The sequence below is a fragment of the Cebus imitator genome, unplaced genomic scaffold (genome assembly GCF_001604975.1).
Source record: "Cebus imitator isolate Cc_AM_T3 unplaced genomic scaffold, Cebus_imitator-1.0 Scaffold422, whole genome shotgun sequence".
In the NCBI taxonomy this organism is placed as follows: domain Eukaryota; kingdom Metazoa; phylum Chordata; class Mammalia; order Primates; family Cebidae; genus Cebus; species Cebus imitator.
Genome location: NW_016107737.1, coordinates 279197 through 301185, shown reverse-complemented (window position 1 = coordinate 301185; position 21989 = coordinate 279197). Strand labels below are relative to the sequence as shown.

The window sequence follows — 21989 nt, the reverse complement described above, 5'->3', positions numbered from 1 at the left end:
ACGGAGAAAACCACACTTATTCCTACACACACACACACACGCACACGTGCACTTAGAAGGCGGTGGACAATAAAGAGTTGATGAAGTTGTTTGTATACACTATATAGAGACAGACAGACAAGAATTGACAGAACAATCGGCTCACAAAGAGTTGTTAATACGTAAGAAAGAAAGATACCAGGAAGAGCCAGCCTAGTGTTTTAAAACTGCATTTTCTTTGCTTTCTGCTTTTAAATTACACACTGCAAAGTCACTGAGGAGAAAGCTTTAAGAAAACTTTCATTTGCGATCGTACAGCTCGTCGGTCTTTCTTTACCTAAAGAAATAAATAAATAAATCCCTAGAAACATTTCTTTCTTTTCATAGACATTAATAACGATAGCTTGAACTGTAAAGATTTGGCTTTACTGAAGGTAATGGAGTAATGTTTATTTCCATTAGGCTAGGCCTATAAAATCCTCTTTTTATAACCATGAGCCTACAATTGCAAAACAGCAAAGCTTGACATTTTGGTCTCTGACAGGCAACACTTAATATTGGGATGTTTTAAAAATCTATATGAAAAAAGCTCTTAATACAAGATAGGCCGAACATTTTCCCTGCAAATGGTTTGTTTTAGCTATCTCTCTTCCTCCCTGATGGACCAGGAAAATCAGACAGCTTATTGGCTTAGTTTGTTAGGCCAGGTTAAAGGGATGCAATGCCGAAAGACTCTTAGAGGAGCTTACCCTTGAGCTAAAAATAGCAGGCACTAGAGAATTATCTTAAATACGACCAAACTTGTTCTGTACTGTGAATGCAGATAACTGTAATATGTTTCCATTTTGGGTCATTTGAGAGCTTTTTTTTTTTTTTTCTCCTAGCTTGGCTTGCTGTAGCTGACTATTTAATTCATTTCTGATTCTATTTGTCACATTTGCTCTCAGAGATACCGCCCGGGGGTGCTTGACTAAAGAATCCTTCTTATTTAGCTGCACTGCTTTTGTTAAAAGCTAATGAGCCATTGGACTGCAGAGTGTAATGTAGATGGGACTTGTTAGAAGGCAATTTATTTTCAAATGTTATTAAGAACCTACTATGTGTTTTCTTTCTCTTGTCTTCCTCCGAAGAAGTAGAAAGTGCAGTCTGCTAAGTTTTATAAATAAAAAAGAAGATATTTAACTTATGACTGATTGAAGACTCACGAGTTAAAAAAGAAACTACCAACAATTATCAAATTTCCTCTCTTCTCACCCTTTGCACAGACATGTTTACTACTCTGTCTGTGTCTTCATGGCACTTCACTTCTAACTTTACTACCGATGCACCCCCTTTTTTTTAATAATTAGTTGCTCAAGTCTGTCTTTCTGACTAGCCAACCAGCTCCTGAAGGGAAAATTCTGTGTCATATGTATTATGCACTTAAAACATCTTTGTATTATGAGCACTTAAATGAGTGCCTGCCATGTACTTGTTGCTCCTTACATAGTTGACAAATGGGTCAATCTAAGAATGAATCAAATCAGTTTCTGCATTAGAACATTCTGAATAGGAACATACTGAATTGTAACATGAAAGTCAGACTACAATCCTGTATTGGATAGACTGTCCCTTCTAACAAAGATAGCTCAGCAAGCTTTTGCTAAAAGACTAAAGATGTCCATTACAACTGTATTACAGACACCAGAAAAAGGCAGGAAATTAAGGTGAAGCAGATCCTCTCTTTGCTGTTTTTGCATCCTGGTTCCAATGCTCACGGACCATAAATGAAAGTAAGGCCCAAATCATTCACAAGTTCTGAAAGATCTGAATGTCTTGAGAAATTACCCATCGTTCCCCAGCCCAGGATTTCTTTCTAGTCCCTGTGCTTGATTCTTCCAAAAATAAGTTACCTGCGATACAAGTATGGCACAGTAAACTTGTGCAATCATGCAATCACTCTTCCACAAGTGGTACATTGTTTTCATTACAATTGTAAATGAGAGAACAACAACAACAACGAAAAAAACAGTTGCAAAAATGTTAAGTCTGAATTCATTGAGAGGGTCAAAACCAGCCGGGAAATACGGGCACAGTGCTGGGAACAGCGTGTTAGGAAGCTGTGGCCATCCATTTTCATGAACTCCCTGAGAACAGCTGATATCTTGAACAGAGACACAGTTACTTTCATGCTCTGGAACCCCAGTACATACCTACTCCTGAGCTCTTCATTGAGTGTCAGAAATATTTCCTCTCGTGGGGGAGAGAAGAGTAAATGCCCTATGTCTTCGGTAAACATATAGAGGCACCTTTACCTGCCGACACACATTGGCTTAACACAGCCATATGCCACCCAACTTCACATATCTTAATCTGAAGAGCAAGTCTTGTAGGTGAGTTAGGAGGTAAGTTCACAGACACTCTGGCAGACACACAGTATACTTCTGTCACTATTGGCTCTGTTTGCAAACAATATCTTGGAGAATGTGTTCTCAGATCTTCGATATGTCTTATTTTCAACATGATTGGTCTGAATGGCTTGGAAGGTCATTTTATATTCTCTTTCTCTCTTTCTGAATTTGGTAGAGCCCCTGTAAACCCATCCATTAACAGAAACTAGAGAGAGTTTTAATGTGCATAGCTTTGTGCTAGGGACTGAGGAAATGATGAGGTCCCTCTTTCCCTCATGCAGTTTCTAATATACCTTGAGAGATTTAGCAGAAAAGCTATTATCTAGAAAGCTGGACCACAATTCAAAGGCCTTAATGAAAGAAAAAGATGCTCTTTTGCACATGTGACAACAAAAATTCACTTTGTGCCAAAGAGGGCCACACATGCCTTCCTAAATTTAGGGACTTAATAGTTTATTCTGTGCCTGGTAAAGGCTTCATGTAAACACAGACCAAAACAACAGTCTTTAAAATAGTACATCGTGACAATACCGTTTATGGAAATGGTGTCTATGGAAAGTTTCGTTTGCGTTCTCATTCCTTAAGACTTATTTCCAATGGCACTCAAAGGAAGACAGATTTAATCTCTGATAACCCCCAACTGCACACCTTATTCTATCACTTAATTTGCATGCATACTCTCCTTTCCACTGCTTGGCTTCATGGAGGGCACAGAGATGGCAGGGCAGCCAGCCTTGCACACAGCCTGGAATCAGCTTTTATGTCACTGGATGAAAGGTCAGGTGAAAAGGCTCACCACCGGCACAATTAATCTGGTCACTCAGGGACCATCCAGTGGATCAAGAATAGCTTGCAGGTGAGTGATGGACAGGGTCATGGCTGCCTAACTCTATCAGGGGCTATTATGACAGCCATCAAGAGAAAGGAAAAACTTGAACAAGGGGAAGAATTACTCCTGAAAGAGATATGAAGAAAGACACAAATGTCTTCGTACAAAGGATAAGCATGAGAGAAAGTGCCAGGGGAGCTGGATGGCTCACAGTGGTCGAGGAGGACAGCATTCTTTGAAATTGCCAAAGTTTGAATATTAATGAAGGGTCATGGCCTAACCAAGGCTCTGGGTCCATATAGAGAACCTGGAGCTGTGCATTTGCAGGTGAAAGGTGCCAGAGTCAGTTAAGAAAGTTTGCATAAAGAAGATTCGGCTAGAGCATTCCCTGGCTTTTTAGACAGAAATTACATTTAGGAAACCCAACCCCGTATATTATCTGAAATTCTTTATCCAAACCCAAGTAGCACATTTTAATGATTGTTTTGAAAGCTCTAAGGTTGTTTAAGGGTCTCCAGGTGAAATGGGAGATGGGGGTTAGTCTCAGTACTGATATTACAATTTCGTATGCTCCAAATGAATATTTGCAAGTGAGTTGTACATTGCTGGGGTGGTGGTTTATTTGAAGACTGAGTAGAATAAATATGGAAAGCCATAAAGGAGAAAAGTATAAGCGATTTCATTCTAAAGTAATGTGGGAAATTGCTTACTTAATGATGACTCTACTGAGCTATATTTGTCTTGACCAATGTCCCTGTAGCCAAAAGCTTTACTATTGATAAGAAAAAAGAAATCAGTGGCCTTTTTATTCAAGAAAATTTCAATAGTTGTATTTTTAAGGGAAGATGTAATCTAACAGATTATAAAATGAAGTTTGATATTTCATAGAGTATTTTCTTCTTTATTATCAAAGTCTACACAGAAAACACTTACAGGATAATATCCAAACTCCATTAAAATATGTAAGATCTAAAACTGTATATATGTGTGTGTGTGTGTGTGTGTGTGTATGTGTGTTTGTATATATGCCTCACCTATTTCCTTATATCATCTGGCTTTAATCCACCTAGGCACTTGTGCAAATAAATCAAATAACTTAACTTGCTTAAGCACCAAACTTCTTATTAAAGTTTTTTCATGGAAATATTTTCAAATCATTTACATATTTTCCCCACTTTAACAATTATGAGCATTGATTTTGGTAGCACTGTCTGATACTGCAAAATGACCATATAGACCTATTGAGAAATATAGGATTATCTGTTCTCAAACTAAAAGGCCCCAGACTGTCATATTTTCAGGGTTTGTTGACTTTCTGTAGTTTGTAGTCTTGTCCGTTTTGGTCAGTTGTCACTGCTTACCGCCATCTCCTTACCATCACCATTTTGTTAATTTTCTAAACCATTTCTTCTCATGCTGTATGTGCTCATAAAACATTACATATCAGATAGAACATTGGACAATTAGCTTTATTTAAATCATAAGTAAAACAAAAGGAAGCAAGTGGTAAGTAAGGGGTGAAGAAGTGTATCTGGGAATAAAATGTGTTCTGTTTGAGGGAATTTTTCTGAACCTAGTTTGGCTTCTCAGAGACATTTTTAAAAGCAGTGTGCTTCTCACCTATGTTTCAGAAAATTAAGAATCTTAAATTGTTAATGGCTACAGAAATTAGGCTTTCCAATATGAATTATAAAAATAACCATAAAAATGCATACTATCTGGGGAACATACATCTTCTCTTTCAACTACAAAACATGTAGCTGGAAATAAAAATAAACCAGCAACTAAAGGAAAAAAGTGGTATTCATGGTGTTTTTTTGTTTGTTTGTTTTGTTTTGTTTTGTTTTTTCTTTTCTATACCACAAAAGCAGCAGGGAGGTCACACAGTCCTGTTGGTGGGTATCATCACTTTTGCTGACTCACAGAAGAAACACATTTGCCATTGAAAGACAAATTAAACAGGGCATGGCTTGTACTCTGTGGGTCCCCATACTCAGTTATCTGCCAAGACCAGGCAACATTTTGTAACCTACAAATGTATCAAAACACAGAACATTCCTTGGCTCTTTGTGGACAGAACGTCTTTGTCAGAATTTTCAGTTTGAATAAATGTTGCAAAGTGGTCCAGACTGGATTTTTCCCAGGAGAAACTGAAACATATTCCTTTAGGTCAGGGGCAGCCACCTCAGCTACATTGCTGGGATTGCCGGGTTATAGGATTAAAGGAGCTAGGCAGTGGCATTGTGACCTAATGTAACTCTCAAATCTGCTGCACGCAGAGCCCTGGAATTGGGGACCAGCAGGGAAAAGAAGTCACTTATCCTGTACGGTATTGCTGTGTTCAAATTTCCAGGCATTTGCCCAGACTCTTCCCCAGCGGGCATAGGAGGTGAGCCTGCCTATCAAACAGCATTGCCTAAATGCAGGCTGAGATATGCAGCTCAGAGGAGAGAGCAGGGTGTCCCCGCTAAGTATGAGCTGGCAAGACACAAGAGGATTCTGACATGAGAACATATCTGGACAGAATCTGGGTTGGACAGAATCCCTGGACATCCAGGAGAACTATGTCTGGAATATAGAAGCTCTCTTCACATCTGAGCAAATGAGATGGCACCCAGGGAAGCTAATGTCCTTAAGCCAAGAGCCCATGGACAAACCAAGGGCAGTCCTATAATAGAGGCAATTTCCCCCTATGCAAGAGTCATTTCAAAGCAGAAATAAATTTCTCAGAAAGGACTGAGGGGAAGAGGATTTAAGCTAGAGAATTACAGGAATCTGAAAGAGATCTAATTGAGTAAGGCTTGGCAGGGGTGTCATGCTTGGTACCTCCACATAGAAGAGGAAAGGGATCGGTAGCATTCTTCCTGCACATGCCTCTTCCAAGGGCACAGGACAGCCCTTGGATAGCATTACCCCACGAAGCAAGGAGCTCTCACTTAGAGATGATGGCTATGAGAGAGAAAAGCCACATATACCAGGTGTCTCCAGCAGGGAAAAAAGCATGTCACTCCTTCCAGCTGGACTAAAATCTCATCCTCAAATAGAAAGGTCAATAGACCTAAAATGGTACCAAAAAGATCTCATCCATAGAAACTCCACCAGGGGCACAGCATTCTGGTCAGGTCAGAGCTGCACACTGGGGAAAGGACGCTACACTAACAGTCTTACTCTGTTCCCTTGGGTTGGCTTCCTCTTATTTCCCCTCCACACACCCTGACCACCCTGCAACTCCAATGAGCAAACTGTTATTTTAATACACTGTGTGTTGGACATCATAAATTTCAGGTCTTCCAACTTCAAATATTCTGCCCACTGCCCTACATTTGTTGGACTTTATACCTGGGTTCTTGGTTTGGAATAGAAGTTTCCTCTAGCTAGGAGAAATGCTCTCCAGCAGAATTCCATTTCAAGTTGAAGGCATTTCTGAAAACAATACGTAGGAGAAGGGCAGAATTTATCTGATAGTGATAACCATGTAACAGACAGATGAAGAAATTCCCTGCTCCACTTCCTCAAACAGACAGCTTACCTTACTTGATTTTAAAAGGCCTGTCTTCATCACTAACCAAAAGCTTCATGGAGTCAGGGACTAGGCTTATTCTTAACCACTGTATCCCCCTAAAATGGCCAGACACTAAGCATGCTAACGGGTGACAATTATGTTTTTGTGAATAGGTAAGTAAATCAGTGAGAGGAGAGATGAACTTTTAAAATCCACAAGCAAGAAGAAATGTGAAGATGTTGCAAAAGTTGGAAATCGAGAGCTTTGGCCAGTGGATTCGTTCTTTTATAAGAAAATGGGACCAGCCGTACCCCAAGTGATATGGGATGAAAAGAAAAGTGTTAGTAATAATCCTCAATAACATTGCATAGTGCTCTAGAAAATCTAAAGTACTACCTCGAGGTGTTGAAGTTAGCAACTTAACCGGGTAATACAGATTGCAATGCCTTTTTGTCTTCAGGCCATTAGAAGAAAGATGAGGAAGGTTGAACACATCTAAGAATTTCTCAAAAGTGAAAACAGACTTGCATCAGTTTTTACCGTGCCTCTGGTGCAGAAATATCAGCCACTGTGGGAACTGGTCTCTGAGTTTCTCCCAAACTATTGGCAAGCACATTTCATTCGTCCTTTCTCCTTTTAGCAAGGTGCAAATTTGGTTCAATAATTTTTTTCTGGGTATCTCTTTAAATTACCTATCTCAACTAAGTTTGAATAAAATGTCCAAGCTTTCACTTTTTCCTAATGCTCTGGTAATAAATTAAGAGTTAACTGGGGTGAAAAGGCAAAAAGAAAGCTTGCCAGAGTATAGTTAGAGAATTTCATGACAATTAGCACTGATTTGCACTACAAGGATAGAAAAAAAAAAAATAAAATTTCTAGGCTACAGGAAAAAACTCCAAATAGACAAAGAAATCTTGAGCAAAAAAAAAAAAAAAAAAAAACGTTTTAAAGGAGAAAAAAAAGCTAGTCACACATACACAACCCAAAAAAGCCTCCAAGTCCTAGCTGAAAATGATATCATTGGATGACAGCAGAAACACACCAGATTAGCCAATTAGCATTCACCCAAGAAAAGCTAGTGCTTCGAAGGGAGGGGAGAAAAGGGACTCATCAACAGTAATATCAACTTTACAATAGCCTTGACTGGTTATCTACTCAAAGGAAGTGCTACCATCTCACTTTTTTGTGACCCTCTCGACAATTCTGGGGGAAAAAATGTTAGTTCAACATTATCGCAAGCCAGAATATGACTCTATTTATGTGACAAGTTGACAACATACAATTTCATGCTTGTTGAACTGATCGGTGTTATATATTCACTGTGAATATTATGAAGCCTCACCATTATAAATATGAAACAGTATACACTTATTCAAAATAACTCCAGCAGTGGCAATTTATAGCTTGGCTGTTTGTGTTCTTATGAAGACCAAATGCCACCTTAAGAAGCTGCAGCTCGCAGAAACAGATGTGCAGTGTGACTGAGACCAAAATGGATTGACGATGACCTATGGGAAAGCAGGCTATTACATTTTGGTCTGCATGGCAGCTGACACTGGTTTGTATTTAGATATGTGACTCTTGGGAACACTGTGTCCTTAAAGCTCTGTTTAAACATGGGCCAAGACATTTGTCTACTGGACTAATTATTTTACCACCCTTCTATGGCAAAGATCACTTTTTTCATAAAAAAAAAAAAAAAAAGGAATGGGAGTGTATATGCACACACACAGGCACACACTCTCACTATGCTTTGTAAAGTTACAGCAAGGACTTTAAACCTTGGTCATGTCAGGTGAATGTTGGCAAGGCTTCCAGAATGTCTGCATAACAGGATTGTACCACTTTCTTGATCAGATGCCTGAGAACAGGACAAGGCCACAAACCATCAAATCATAAGCTGTCACAGCAACTGCTTTTGGTCAGGTTTTTTCTTCCTCTTCCCTACCTCCCTTTCTTTCTCTCCGCAAGCTTCAACCAATTTGCAAGTGTTCGCTTCAGCAAGGACAAATTTGGAAGAGTGAAGAACAACCCACAATTTATCCAAATGTGGAAGGAAATGAAGGAACCAGGCACCTTGCTAAAGCTAGATATCAAAAATTTGCATAAATAGTTCCCCAACAACAGAGGTGCTATTTGGAACAAAATAAATTGCTTGTATTGTATGCAAGGGCACAAACCTTGACCAACTCTGAGGTCTCTTCCCTGCTTGTACATTCTTCAGTACATCCAGATATTCCTAGTTAGAGGTTCAAGTTAGAAGCCCTCAATAAGGAGACCTAAAAAGTTAACTGTTTGTGGACTTAGGAGTCTTCAACATCTTTATTTGAGAATTAAGAAACATGAGTCCAAAATATTTGGAATACAAAATCAGTTCTCCAGGATGTTCTTGTAATTCTTTTGCTTCCTTTTATTTGTTTAATAGTAGGTCATATCCCCAGCTCTTTCATTTTTGAGATTCAGCAAAGAAGTCAGTGACTGGAAACCTGGATCTCTTTTGAAATATTTGAAATTACAGTGCTTTGGAATTTCCTATTCTGACAAAGTTTGCTATCCAAAATCTGTATCTCTTTTTACTTTTCCTGTTGGGCTCAAGTGAAGGTGTTGTCGGTCTGTCTGTGAAATCCAACCCACAAGATAACATAATCACATACATTCATTTCTCAGGGACCTTGGCGGCTCTTATCTCCTTGCTTTTATGATCTCTTATGAACGGCCAGGAATAGCAATTTACAGCCTGTTTGTAAAGCCATCTTAGTCTGAACCTAGCCTTCTCCTCTTTTATCACCCAGCGATATTCTGCAGCTAAATCCCATTCACCACAGCAAAATTTGCTCTGAGATCCATTTTAGAATAATGTTAAGTATTCTCTGTGTGTATGGAACATATCAAACATGGAATGGAGGGCAATTATCATTTCAATGAACTATTTATTAATAGAAAATGTTTTGTGTGCTTTGCTTAGATTTATTGCTATGCTGCCCACTGTACATTGTAGCCTGAAGCTATTTAGTTCACGTTCATCAGCCTCTCAGGCAAGCAGCTCTGCTATTCACACAGTTCTGGTTTTTCTATGTACTTTTTTCAATTTTATTTTACCATTATATCACCTAGAACATTAAACACAATGCTCAAGTTCCATGTGTTAAATCACAATTGTTTTCTACTAAAGTTCTAAGCTACCCATTTTTATTAGCAGTTACTTTATTAAATCCTTAATAACACAGATAGAATAGTTAGTTAATTTGTGTGTTGAGCCATGGATGTTAATTTGTAAACATAATAACATACTGCAATCATTTGCATAATAGCATTTTAATCTTTTTAGTAAAAGCTGTAATTCCCTACAAAGTACACTGCAGTAGAAACTAAGTGACTATTGGTAATAATACAAAAGGCCTTAAAATTCTGATCCTATTATAGTGTTGGAACATACCCAAACTGCTTCCATAATCTCTGAAATGTTACTGTTCTCTGATTTAGGTGTCTGTGTCAGGAATAAAAATGAAGTATAACTGGTAGCAGTAGACTATTTCCTAAATATAATTTAGTATTCACTAAGCACCAGCACTTTGCAAATAGCTCTGAGGCTTTCCTTCAAAGTTCAGAGCTCCAGCTATGCATATTGTGTGAGGACCATGGAACTCACTCTCGACTCCATGCAGAAGAGAAGGCTCTGATAAATCATGCTGATTTGGCACAGGGAAGGGCATCGGCCACCTGGGATTTGACTACTGAGTCTCCTCCCTCCTCTCTGCCCTACCAGCCTGATTGCTCCTCCTTGAACTGACTGCTTCTGAGTAGAAGTTCAGGAAAGAATGAGAAAGTGCAGTGAAGCCTTAAAGAAGCTACTTCAAAAAAACCCGATGGGGGCTCACTCTCTCTAGAGCCCATGAAGACCAATTGTAAGACTGCCCTCTACCCCCAAAAAGGGAAAGGAGAAAGAAAATAAAAAAGTAGTTGTTTAAGTCAGGCCAAGTCATTTTATGCAAGATCTGGTAATTCATTAATCCATCTGGCTGCAAACCTTGAATGAGTAACTTGCAGTAGTAATGGAGATGGGCAGGTCTACAAAATATTGGTGTTTAGAATCTGAAACTGTGCAAATCACTCTATCATTTTAGAAAAGAAAAGGCACAAAAGTATCTCCTATCATCACTTTGGGACAAATGACTTAATGGATAAGAAGTTGTTTAGCTTCAAACGGCTCTGCCATTGCTAAGAATGAGAGTGCGTATTTCATTGTGGATCTTTCTCCCCTTCTCCCTGTTCTCATTCAAGCTACAGTAAAACACAGTATCCTGCTTTGCTTTCACACTTACCTCAGAGTGCACAGTCTTAAAAGTTAAAAGGAACCTGAGAGGTTAAGAAGAAGAAAAAAAAATGGCCCTTACTGAAATTGTTTTACATCACAGGCAATTCATTTTATAAAACCCACAATAAAATTTTTCATTACTCAAAGAATAGGCACATAATTACAGGGACAAATTAACCTTGTTAAATGTGAAGTCTGGGATAGGGAATGGTGGAAGAACAATTTGGCTCTTCCCTGTAACAATGTGGTCTTTAATGTTCAGCTTTTTATCTTCTTTGTTGATTTCATCCAGAGGTGAGTCATCTGCTGGGCTGTGCTTCCAGGACATGGCATAGAGATAGTGGTGCATGGACAAATAAACACAGCATGTGTATAAGGTCTCCACACAGACACATGGTTGCTATACAAACAGAGAGTTTGTCCAATGCAACACCCTGAACCTTGTGATTACTTTCACCTACACTATTATCTTTGAAGTAAATCTAAGAAGCAATGAGCCACTTTTTCCTGATTCTGCTCTAAGATTTCCTCCTTGTGAATTTGGGTCTCCACTACTTTGGCCCCAAAGGTATCCAGGCAGAGTAACTTTGATGAACCAGTTTGAGACTCTGGGAGGTTGAAAAAGCCAGCAATAAGCCCATAAAATGGCCCATTTTACTTTCTGGAGTGCCTAGAGTGTCTGACATGCAATCATGGGTCGCTACCACCCCAAAATACAAAATAGCACTCTCTACAATCATTGTGCCTAATGAAACAGACACATTCTCACTTTGCAAATTGTAAATGGCTAAGAACTGAATCAACTTCCATGTAAAAACAGACAAACAAAAAACAACAACAACAAAAACAGCAGCCAATCTCATCTCTCGTAGCCACACCTTCCATTAACAAAAGCCACCAGCAGGCAGGAAAGTTAGTGCCAGTGAAAGATGGTCACGTAACCTGCATCCTGTGAGTTGCTATTTATTAGCAGGGGTTGATGCCAGGAGACAGAGCCCTGTGGGTCAGAACTCCTGAGCCGTATTTTTCCAGTGGTCAGCATAATGGCAGGGAGGAAATAGGGTGATAAACCAGATGTTCCCAAGATAAGCCAGATGTTATCAAGCCAAGAAGTCTAAAACAACTGTGCTTCAATGAAGTGTGTAGATGAGTACACACCACACACCATACACACACACATACACACACACACACGCACACACACGACAACACTATTTAGTCTCCCTGCAAGATAAGCCGGCAGTAGAGGCTGGAAATAAAGCAGCACACAGGCTGGGTCAGATTGTTGCTTCCTGATTTGTGACTCTCCAAGATGAACATCTAACTGATTTATACCCAGAATTTGGAATTTTGTGGTAGACTACAAATGCAAAGATAAGTACAACATAAATTTTTAAAATACTCCATAAGTCTCCATGAGTTTCAACATTCCTCAATGTTCTTATGTTACAGCCAATTATCTCTCCACTTAAATGGCTATTATTTTCTTACTTGAAGTCTATGTTCTCTGAAAGTGTCATTACCAAGTGTGGCAAAAATCTGGCTGTGAGCCGTAAATTTAATTTAAATGACAAACATTTATTGATTGCAAATTAGAAATTCCAGAAATCTTATAAAAGTGATTATTGTGAATTAATTCAGCCCTCCCACATAACAAAAAAGAACTTATTCTTCCAATGATTAAATTAAGGTGAGGTTGTTTATACATGCATTTTTTTTCTTGTCTATTTGTTTTGTTAAAATTCCAAGAGGTTTGCCATTCACAGAAAAGTCTGTCTGACCACAGGCACAGACAGAAGCAGGAATTCATTACCATGGAAGGCTGCAGAATTTCCTCCAAGGAGACAAGTGAAAAAAAGCAGACACCACGTAAATTTGTGGATTGGGTTAAATATGTTCTGTCCCTGCGGCAGTGAGGAGTGAGGAGATAGAGGGCCCCTTTGTAAAATGACTCACGAATCTAGGGAGTACTTCAGCTGCTAAAGGTGAGCAGAAGCCTAACCAGGGACAAAGTTGTGCTTCTCTTTGGAATATCTTTGAGTTAGCATTCCTTGCCACCTCTCTGTGAATCCTAACTCAGAGTTATCAGGGCTGATGGAATTTTCCTTCAAGGTGCTTTGAATCTGTTCCCTGAATGCTACCCCCTCTGCTATCGCCTTGTCCCTTCCCCGTACCTGTATCACATTGGGTTTGGAATGCAGCAGGGCCTGCTCTCTGATTTTCCGTATTTCCTACTTGCCTAGGGCTCTTAAGCACTATCATTCTTAAATACCACCTCTGTTATTTTGATCTCCTGCTAAAAACCTTTAATGACATCCTACTTTCTACCATGCAGACTCTAAACATTTCCAACTGGGGTCTCATGGCCCACCGTGATTTTGTACCTACTTTACATCCAAACTTACTGCCCCTACTTCTGTGTTCCCATTAATACACATTTTACTTTGAGTAAACACTTCACTCTTATTCTTTTAAAAGTCTTTGTGAATTTATTCTTGCTGTTTATGTCCTCAGTTAGAAATATACATACATACACACACACATATATACATGCATATATGCATATGTGAGCTTGCAATGTTTGCAAATTGCAAATATATATATGCATATATATATGTATGTATATATATATTCCTATGTAGGTACATATATATACATATACATGAATATACAGTCTTATATTGTTTTCCAATTGCTAAGAATACAAACATAGGAATATACTTGTATATACGAATACACAGTCTTACATGGTTTCCTAATTGTTTTACGTTTGTTCATTTTGCCTCCCAAACTAGATTTAAAGTCCTTTAGGACACAAACTTTCTTTTGTGCTTTGTATATAATCTTGACATTACCTAACTCAGTTCATACCATCAATAAACACATGAAAATCATCTTATTCCTTATGATACAAATATTTATTGAGTTCTCACTTTTTGCTGTTTTTCTAAGAAAATGTCTAGAAAAATGTCAGTGAACAAGACTGGCAGATTCCCTGCTCCCTAAATGCTCATGGTCTGTTGAACTACTGCCAATGTTTGTTATTTTAACTTTTTGACAGGTACATAATAAATGCCCACTTTTTGCAAAATTTAGAGTATAACTGAAAGCCAAATGAAGAAATGCAAAGTATCTATATTCCAACTGGAATAATCAAGTAGTCTTGAAAGCTTCCACATTCATTTCCTTGATGCCATATAGCAGGAAAATTTACACACAAATACAAAACCACCACTCATTCTTTTCTGCTACAAAGTTCACAGTCTCAGGCTTCCTGAGAGTTCTAGCAATGACCAAACATGAATGCTGGCTGGCTACAGCTGTGAGAGTCCTTTTCTCCCCATCAGCAAAGGCAGGCCTCAGAACCTATCACAAGTAATGACCTAGAGACAACTGCATTCTCACTTGCCATCATTCTAACAAACCCCAAGTAGCTTCATTCAGAAGTAACAGATGAATGAATGAAAGATGCCCATTCAGTTGTATCATGGAGGCATTAAAGCAGGTGTTAAAATAAATCAGGGACAAGGTTGCCCACAGTGACCCAGAAAGGCCAATATGCTATTTAAACTAACCCCATGCCATCCATCTTTACACACTGCTGTGCTGTAAAAGTAGTCCTTTATTCTCCTCCTTCAAACAATGCACAAAGGCAACAGAGGGAAGGAAGTTATGTTGCAATATTCTGAAACATAAATCTTGCTACCAGCCGGTCCAGGGACAGCATCCTGTTTTCCCTACACATGGATCAGATTCACTGAAGGCTGTTACCTCTAAGCCTTTAGCCCTGTTTTTTTTTTTAAGTGGCTTCTGAATCGTACCTGGTCACACATCCGAACACAGGTTGCATAAGCAGAGAACACTCTGTGTCCAGTTACTCAACCAAACATGTGCCATTGCATGTCCCCACCCCTCTGCCCCCACTCAGAATTCCCTTTCTCAAATTGTGACATTCACTTTCATTCTTTATCATTATTAAGTTTGTGATGCTAAATAAAAATTAAACTTGGATTCAAACATATGGAAGAAACAAAAGGAAGAGATACATAATTTACTCTCAACATTTTAAGACTCTGACACTCTATTATATACCCCTAAATCCCACTTTCTGCTGTGATGAGAATTCAGAGAGCCGAGGGCCAGTTTCCAGTGGTGTCATTGACGTGCTCCTTGAGTCAGGGAAAAGCATTTAACTACTCAGTGCCTGATTTTATTCTGGGAATCCAAAGTAGATAATGCTTGTTATTGTCAGATTAGAGACGGCAGAGCCCGTGACTGTTTAACTTGCTCAAGTACAAGGCCTTCTCAAATGTGATGAGGCAGGGCTTTGCAAATTGGAAGAAGGTGAGCGCAGGTGAAAAGTCCACTGTGAGTGTCTGGCCCTGGGAAAGCACTTCTCTGAAATGCGGCTTTGGGAGAAGCAACACAAACCTGTGGCCGCAAAAGAGTTATTTGGTTACATACGAACCTTCTTCACAGGGGAAGACCCAATCTTAGAATGTCACCTCTGCCCAAAACACACTTTCCTTTCGCATTTTAGAAAAGATGTATGAGTTTAACACTAGAGGGCAAAGGGTGGAGGCGACATCATGCCATGTAAATGCTCCTGAAGCTGCCACTGTGGGTAACCACATTGCCACATATGACCTTACCCTTTGCCTAGATAAAGAATGGGCTCTGTGACATCAGAGAAAACTGTTATGGGAACTTACCTAAACAGTCAATTTTGCCCTCTGACACTAAGGGAATACCTGACATAATAGTCCTGGAGCCCCAGGCGTGTCGATACCGCTAAATGACTTCTCATTCTTTATATCCAGTACCTTACTATGTCTTCTCTCAGAAATCTCACCAATTAATCTTTAGTAATTTATAAGGGGGAATTTTGTGACTTTTTTTAAAAACAGGGTGTTTCAACCTCAGCGCTTTTTTCACTGGAGGCTGAATCATGTTTTGTGGTGGGAGCTGTTCTGCATGTTGTAGGATGTTTGTGAGCATCCCTAGTCTCTAGTCTCTACTCAGTAAATGCTCGTAGCATCAGCTTGTCTCCAGTGGTAGCCACCAAACATGCCTCCAGACACCATCAAATGTCCTGAGTTGGGGTGTCGGGGGGAGGACTAAAATTGCCTTTGGTTAAGAATAAATGGTTTAAAATGACCTAACGAGAGACTAAATTAAATGAACTTTTTGTTTTAGAGTCCTGCCTGAAAATAATTTTATTAGTGTGGAATATGATACAGGGAAACAAAAAGGACAGTATTGCATAGATTACGCATCTACATTTAGATAATTAACTAGATGCTGAACCAAGTCTCCTGAAGGTACAAATGTGAAGTACCTCTCACAAATACCACAATACAAAATACAGGGACATGAAGGTTATGGAGAACGTTGCATTTTCTTTAAAGTAGTCCTGCCAGAGAGGCATTGACTCCTTTGCCATCTCCCCCACCTCTAAGTTATTCTCTAGCCTCTACAAAATGCATGGCATTCACCTGATATGGAATAGCTGATTTTTAGATAAGAGGTCTATAGAGATGGACATTTTTTTAAAGCACTATTTATTTAATGCAGCATGACTTAGAATGGGCCTGTAACCTGACAAGTGTACTGAGTGAGGAATGTTCAATTTACCAGTTCTAACTGGCCAAGTCCTCACATGAACTTTCTAAGACCTGGCTGAGAAGCCTGGGAAAGCGGAATTAACCACAATCTTCAGTGTTTCCTCCACCTTGTTCTGTCTCCCCAGTCCTAACTCTACTACCTTAAGCATTCTTCCAAAACCCACTTAATCTCCAGAGGTATTACAAAATCTCAGCCATCGGCAGAACCTACAGCCATCTCAGCTCACCAGCTAACTACCTCCATGCCAACCAACACTGAAAGGAAAGATTCTGTTCTATTTTTAAATATATTGAGCAAAGAAGCAGCTTGATATGTCTTTGTAAAGGATGGCTGTCACCCAAATTCATAGGTTCTCTGTTTTCAACAAGGATATAGACTTTGAAGTCCAATAAATTTGGGGTTCAAACTCCAGGTCTTTATTGTCAACTGTGTGATTTGGGGAAAATCAAATAACCTCTCTGAGTTTCAGTGTCTGCATATGTAAAACAGGAATGATAGTAATAGGACCTAATAAAAGGTTGTTTACAAAGATAAGTGAGATGACATGTATTAAGCATGAGTATTCTAAAATGTTGGCCATTACTATTATTGTTATCAACATGAATAGATTTATCATTCACTCCTGATTCCACAATCATTTATTCAGCATGTGTTATGTGCTGGGTTCAAGAAAAACTCAATTAATATTTTAAAATTGGCTTTCTCAAGACTTGGATTTCAACCAAATAACTTTGGAGTATAAGAAATGTCTTAGCAGGTGGAAAACGAAGTCTGGCACACAGTAGGTGCTCAGAAAACATTAGATGATGATGATGATGATGATGATGGTGCTCACAGTTGTGATAAAAGAAACTAGCTGATTTGTCAATCTTCATTTAATTCACTTGCCAGAGTACTCACTAAATGTTTGCTCCTATAAAAAATCATGTATTTTCAAGTCAATGATTACTGATCTTGTGGGAAAGAATTTCTCTTCTCAAAGTAACACTTTAATAGGAATAGATTAACATTCTTTATTATAGGGTAGGCTTATAATAAGAGTCCAGAGTCAGGGAGGTAATTCTTGCTACTGAAAAGTAAATGAATTTTGACTGATTTATAAGTATAGAGAAGATTAGCCAGGTTTAGAAATTCCCATTATATAAAGAAATTAGAGATATGAACCAAAATCAAATTATTAGTAATAATAATAAAGAGTTCACCTAATTAGTAAAGCAAATAAAGGTAGACATCTACCCCCTTGGTTTAAAAAATGCCTTCTTATTTATGAATTTATATGAGGTACCATTTATTGCTCATTATCTTTCTATGGGAAATAGACAGGAATAAACAGGTTTAGACTTTTGTTCTTCCTTGTCACTAATTCTTTCACAACCCCTTATTATTTCAACAGAGTTTAACTCACTCAGTTGTTGATTCTTAGTCCCTTAAGTCTTTAACGAAATAAAATAAAATAAAAATAACACATATGTTTCCAAACTCTGTTTTTCCATAAGTTAGAAAGTTTGTAAAAGTCTTTTGATGACAGCAAAGTAAGAACCCATGATGTGTTCAGGCCTATTAGCATGTTACTCTGGCCAAAGCCAAAGTCAATGAAAAATTAATTTTTCCAAAGGATGTCCTTACCTCAAATATGTTTGAAGGCTCATTGTTGTACTGATTGGATATTATTTCTGATTGGTCACTGCACCACTTGAGTCCACCCAGAAAGCTGTCTGTATCCAAGTCGTTCACATCTAGTTCAGAAAGATCAAGTTCAGGAAGATCTGGGCAAAGAGGCTGGTCTTCACCAACCAGAGCAGCACACTGCAGGAGGCAGAAAAAAAAAAAAAAAGCTTTTATTAACCACAGGAATTTATTAAACTGCAATAGCATGTGATAGGAATTAAGCCTAGTTAATGCAACGACATCACCAAAGCTAGTCTCTGGGACTTTAATCACCAGGAAAAATATCCTAAAATCTTTACTCACTTGGCTCCTGAAGGATAATTTCCCTGATTTATTCCATCCAAAATTCTACCTTCAAACACATGGTAAATACCATGCTCCCATGAAGCTTTCTCTGATTCTTCCAGTTAGAAATCAACTATATACCTTTGTACAAAATTCTTGGTACCTGTTGGATAGCTACTGCTTCTAAAGTTTCAAATTGTCTTATGGTTAGCCATAATACAAACTTGATTTTACCTTGGAAATTCCATCACACATAATAGACTCTCAATAAACGATTGCTAAATGGAAAAAGAACAAAGAAATCTCACTAGGAAAAAATTTCTCCATTTACACTCCTTTTAAGCATTAGAATTCATATAATTCATTTGGAAACTAATGATGCAAAGCCCTTTGACTCATCTATAGTTCTCCTGAATTGTTATTTATAATCATTTACTCTTACTTGACTCTTCATGACTTTTTGGACTTCATCCTTAACAGGCAAAAGCAAGTTCCTTGAAATAAAGGACAAAAATCATATTTTTTTCTATATGGCTTTTGTATGTAACTTGCAAGTTTGTGTGTGTGTGTGTGTGTGTGTGTGTGCACATGTGCGTATGTGTGTGTATGGCTGGGATCACTTAGTACTTGGAAAAGAAAACTCACAATAGCGCATCATGACTATATATTGTTTATTATTTATGTATATCTAAACTGTGCTCTAAGTGAATTCAAGATAACTGTTTTTGTTTATAGAGTTTTAAAATATTTTTTATATATTGAGAGGTTTAAAATATCTTCTACCGTGGCTGGGCAGCTTATCACCAAAATTATTTTTAATTGTCAAAGTCTTTCACCCCATTACATGGAATACACAGTCTTTTTAACTGTTTCACCAGGTGGCTTTTGGAGGCAAGTGGACTCCCATTACCGATAAGGTGGTCACCTAAACTTGCATTGACTTCCTTACTGCTAATATTAGTCTGCAGATAGTAAGAAACACTACAGGAACTCCTATTGCAGGGGTCTGGCATTGGCAGATCAGTAATGATTTTATCCACCTGTGAGTTGGGGCATCTAAATCAGGAGGCACACACTGACGTAGCACCTTCATGGCCCCACCTTCCAAGGTCAGGAGAGATGCTGTGGAATTGTTCACATCCAGGCAGCAGTTAGGCATAAAGCCAAAGATGCTCCTTGACATTTACATTTTGAATGAAATAAGTTTTATGCAGATTTTCTTTCTCAAGCACCCCTGTTATCCGTGGCAGGGATTCCTAGCAGGCCACATTACACAGGTCATATGCAGCAGCGTGATCAGAAGCAACACGCTGAGAAGTAAGTACTGGGTAATGGAGTCAGCAGTTGGTAAGGGGAGCATGGGGGAGACTAAAAATCATCGCCATCCTTCTTTAATATCATTGGGCCCCATTGAGATCTCTGGCAGCGGGCACAAGGGAATGCAAAGGAAGGGCCTTCCTCGCCATCAAAACTCTTTCCTTATAATTTTATTGGTCTTTCCTTTTATTATCTGAGTTAGCCCAAAGTTACAGATCAGTGTACTTGACGAGGTTTATAACTAAGTGGAGGTTGGGCTGAAGAGATCTCGTTCTGGTACAATGCTCATATTTGGTTGCGGGTGTAACACTTCCCAGACTCCATTCTTGCGAACACAGCTTATCTTCCAAGCACCAAGACACGATCTTAACTTTTCCTCAATGTGACCAATTCAGAGACAGGGGGAGAACTTTTTCAATGGTGCAAGATACACTAGAATTTTATAGGAGGATAGTCTTTAAAAAAAAACAAAACACAACAAAAATAGCAACACAAAAGTAAAAATAATCAAGAAAATGTAGGCTCTCCATGTATGGCTTAAGTTCCTGTTGTGAAACATAGGAACCAACCATGTTTTGGAATGCTACAGTGGCATACTGACTTGTGGACAACTTCTTGTTGTCCCTCTCTTTAACTGCCCTCTTTGGCATGACTTGTTCAAAACCCTTTAACCTTCCAGGAATATGTATTTTAAAATAACTTTTGAAAACCATTGAACAGAATGAGGTCAATTTATTGTATTGGTGCTATCTTGTCATTTACATATTCCTTTCCTTCCTCTCACTTGTGCTTTCTCTCTCTCTCCCTCGCTCTCTCTTTTTGCTTTTACGGTATGGTTGAGAAAAGTGAGTGTGCTCTTGTCAATGTTGACATGCTAATAAAATCTGTGCTCCTGAATGTGGCATTATCCTGCTAATCTAAAACACATTAGTGGTAGCAAGTGTTCCTGTTATTAATTTCTATTTGGCCTTTGGACGATGCCAGACTTAACAGTCCGAGCCCTGTAACTGTCCTCATCTGACATGCTGATATTTACTGTTTCCCTACACATCTGTAACAGGTGTGGTTTATTGCAATTACACAGACACATTCTACTGCCTCTTTGCAACTATGACAGCTGTTTCACAACTGTAGCCTCAATTTTATAACAAGATTTAAGAGGATAAAGCAGTCACTAAACACAAAAAGCTAATTATTGTATGTTATTTCACCCCAACAGACTTTTCTCTTAGTTAAGGAGCAGACAATAAATTAGCTTAACTGCACTGATGATAATGAATCATTATAATTAAGTATAATTCTCTATTAACCTTTTGGAGGTTTTTGTGCCATTGATGGTAAATTTTAAAGAGAGAGAGGAGAAGGAGGGGACTTGGCCACATTAATTATATTAATGAAAAAAGAAACTTAGTTCTTAAAAAAATTAGTTGAGGCAGGGGAAAGGGGGTGGAGAGAGGGGCAGTAAAGAATGACAGACTGAGTGGAGTGTATGTCATGTGAATTGTCTCTATCAGTCTTAGTAACCTTATTGTACATCACCTTCATTAAACTGTGAAACATGGGGCACTCCAAGTAGCTATAGTGATATAGGCCTTTATTAACCAATGTGCTGTCCTGTCATTATGTGCAAAAGGGCATAATACGTTTTAGGATGGCGGCAAACATTAATGATTCAAAAAATGAAAACTGCCTGTGCTACCTGCTGCTTGTAATATTTTAGACTGGCAGGGGTGATTCCCAGAGCCGCTGCCATGTAGGCAAAGCTTCTAGCAGCTAGCTGCCTATAGTGCAACAGAGCAGTGACTGGCCCAATCTCAGCTGACTGGCGACTCCACCACAGCCGGACAAGTAGCCAAGACCTCTCCTCTTTAAGAAAAAAATTTAAAGGCCACTCTATTCTAAATGCTTCTGATGCTTATTTGAAAATAACTGCAGGAATTCCAATGATTAAAATAAATCTTCCTTATTTCCATATGATCTAGTTCCTCAATCAACTCCTAGCAGCATCAGGAATAATACATGATGGAAAAATGAAACTACAGCAGCTGAGACCCACAGTGCCAGCCAGACAACCACCCA

At 38.7% G+C, this 21989-nt stretch overlaps 1 protein-coding gene across 5 annotated transcripts in view; it reads right to left on the bottom strand.

Annotated features, from left to right (window-relative positions):
* Positions 1-21989, bottom strand: part of PPARGC1A (PPARG coactivator 1 alpha) — a 297516-nt gene that overhangs the window by 71881 nt on the left and 203646 nt on the right. For all 5 annotated transcript variants that reach the window (XM_017509808.2, XM_017509811.2, XM_017509814.1 and 2 more), the window contains one exon: positions 18267-18446. In XM_017509808.2, the coding sequence (XP_017365297.1) occupies positions 18267-18446 (180 nt within the window). The remainder of the gene's footprint in view (positions 1-18266; positions 18447-21989) is intronic.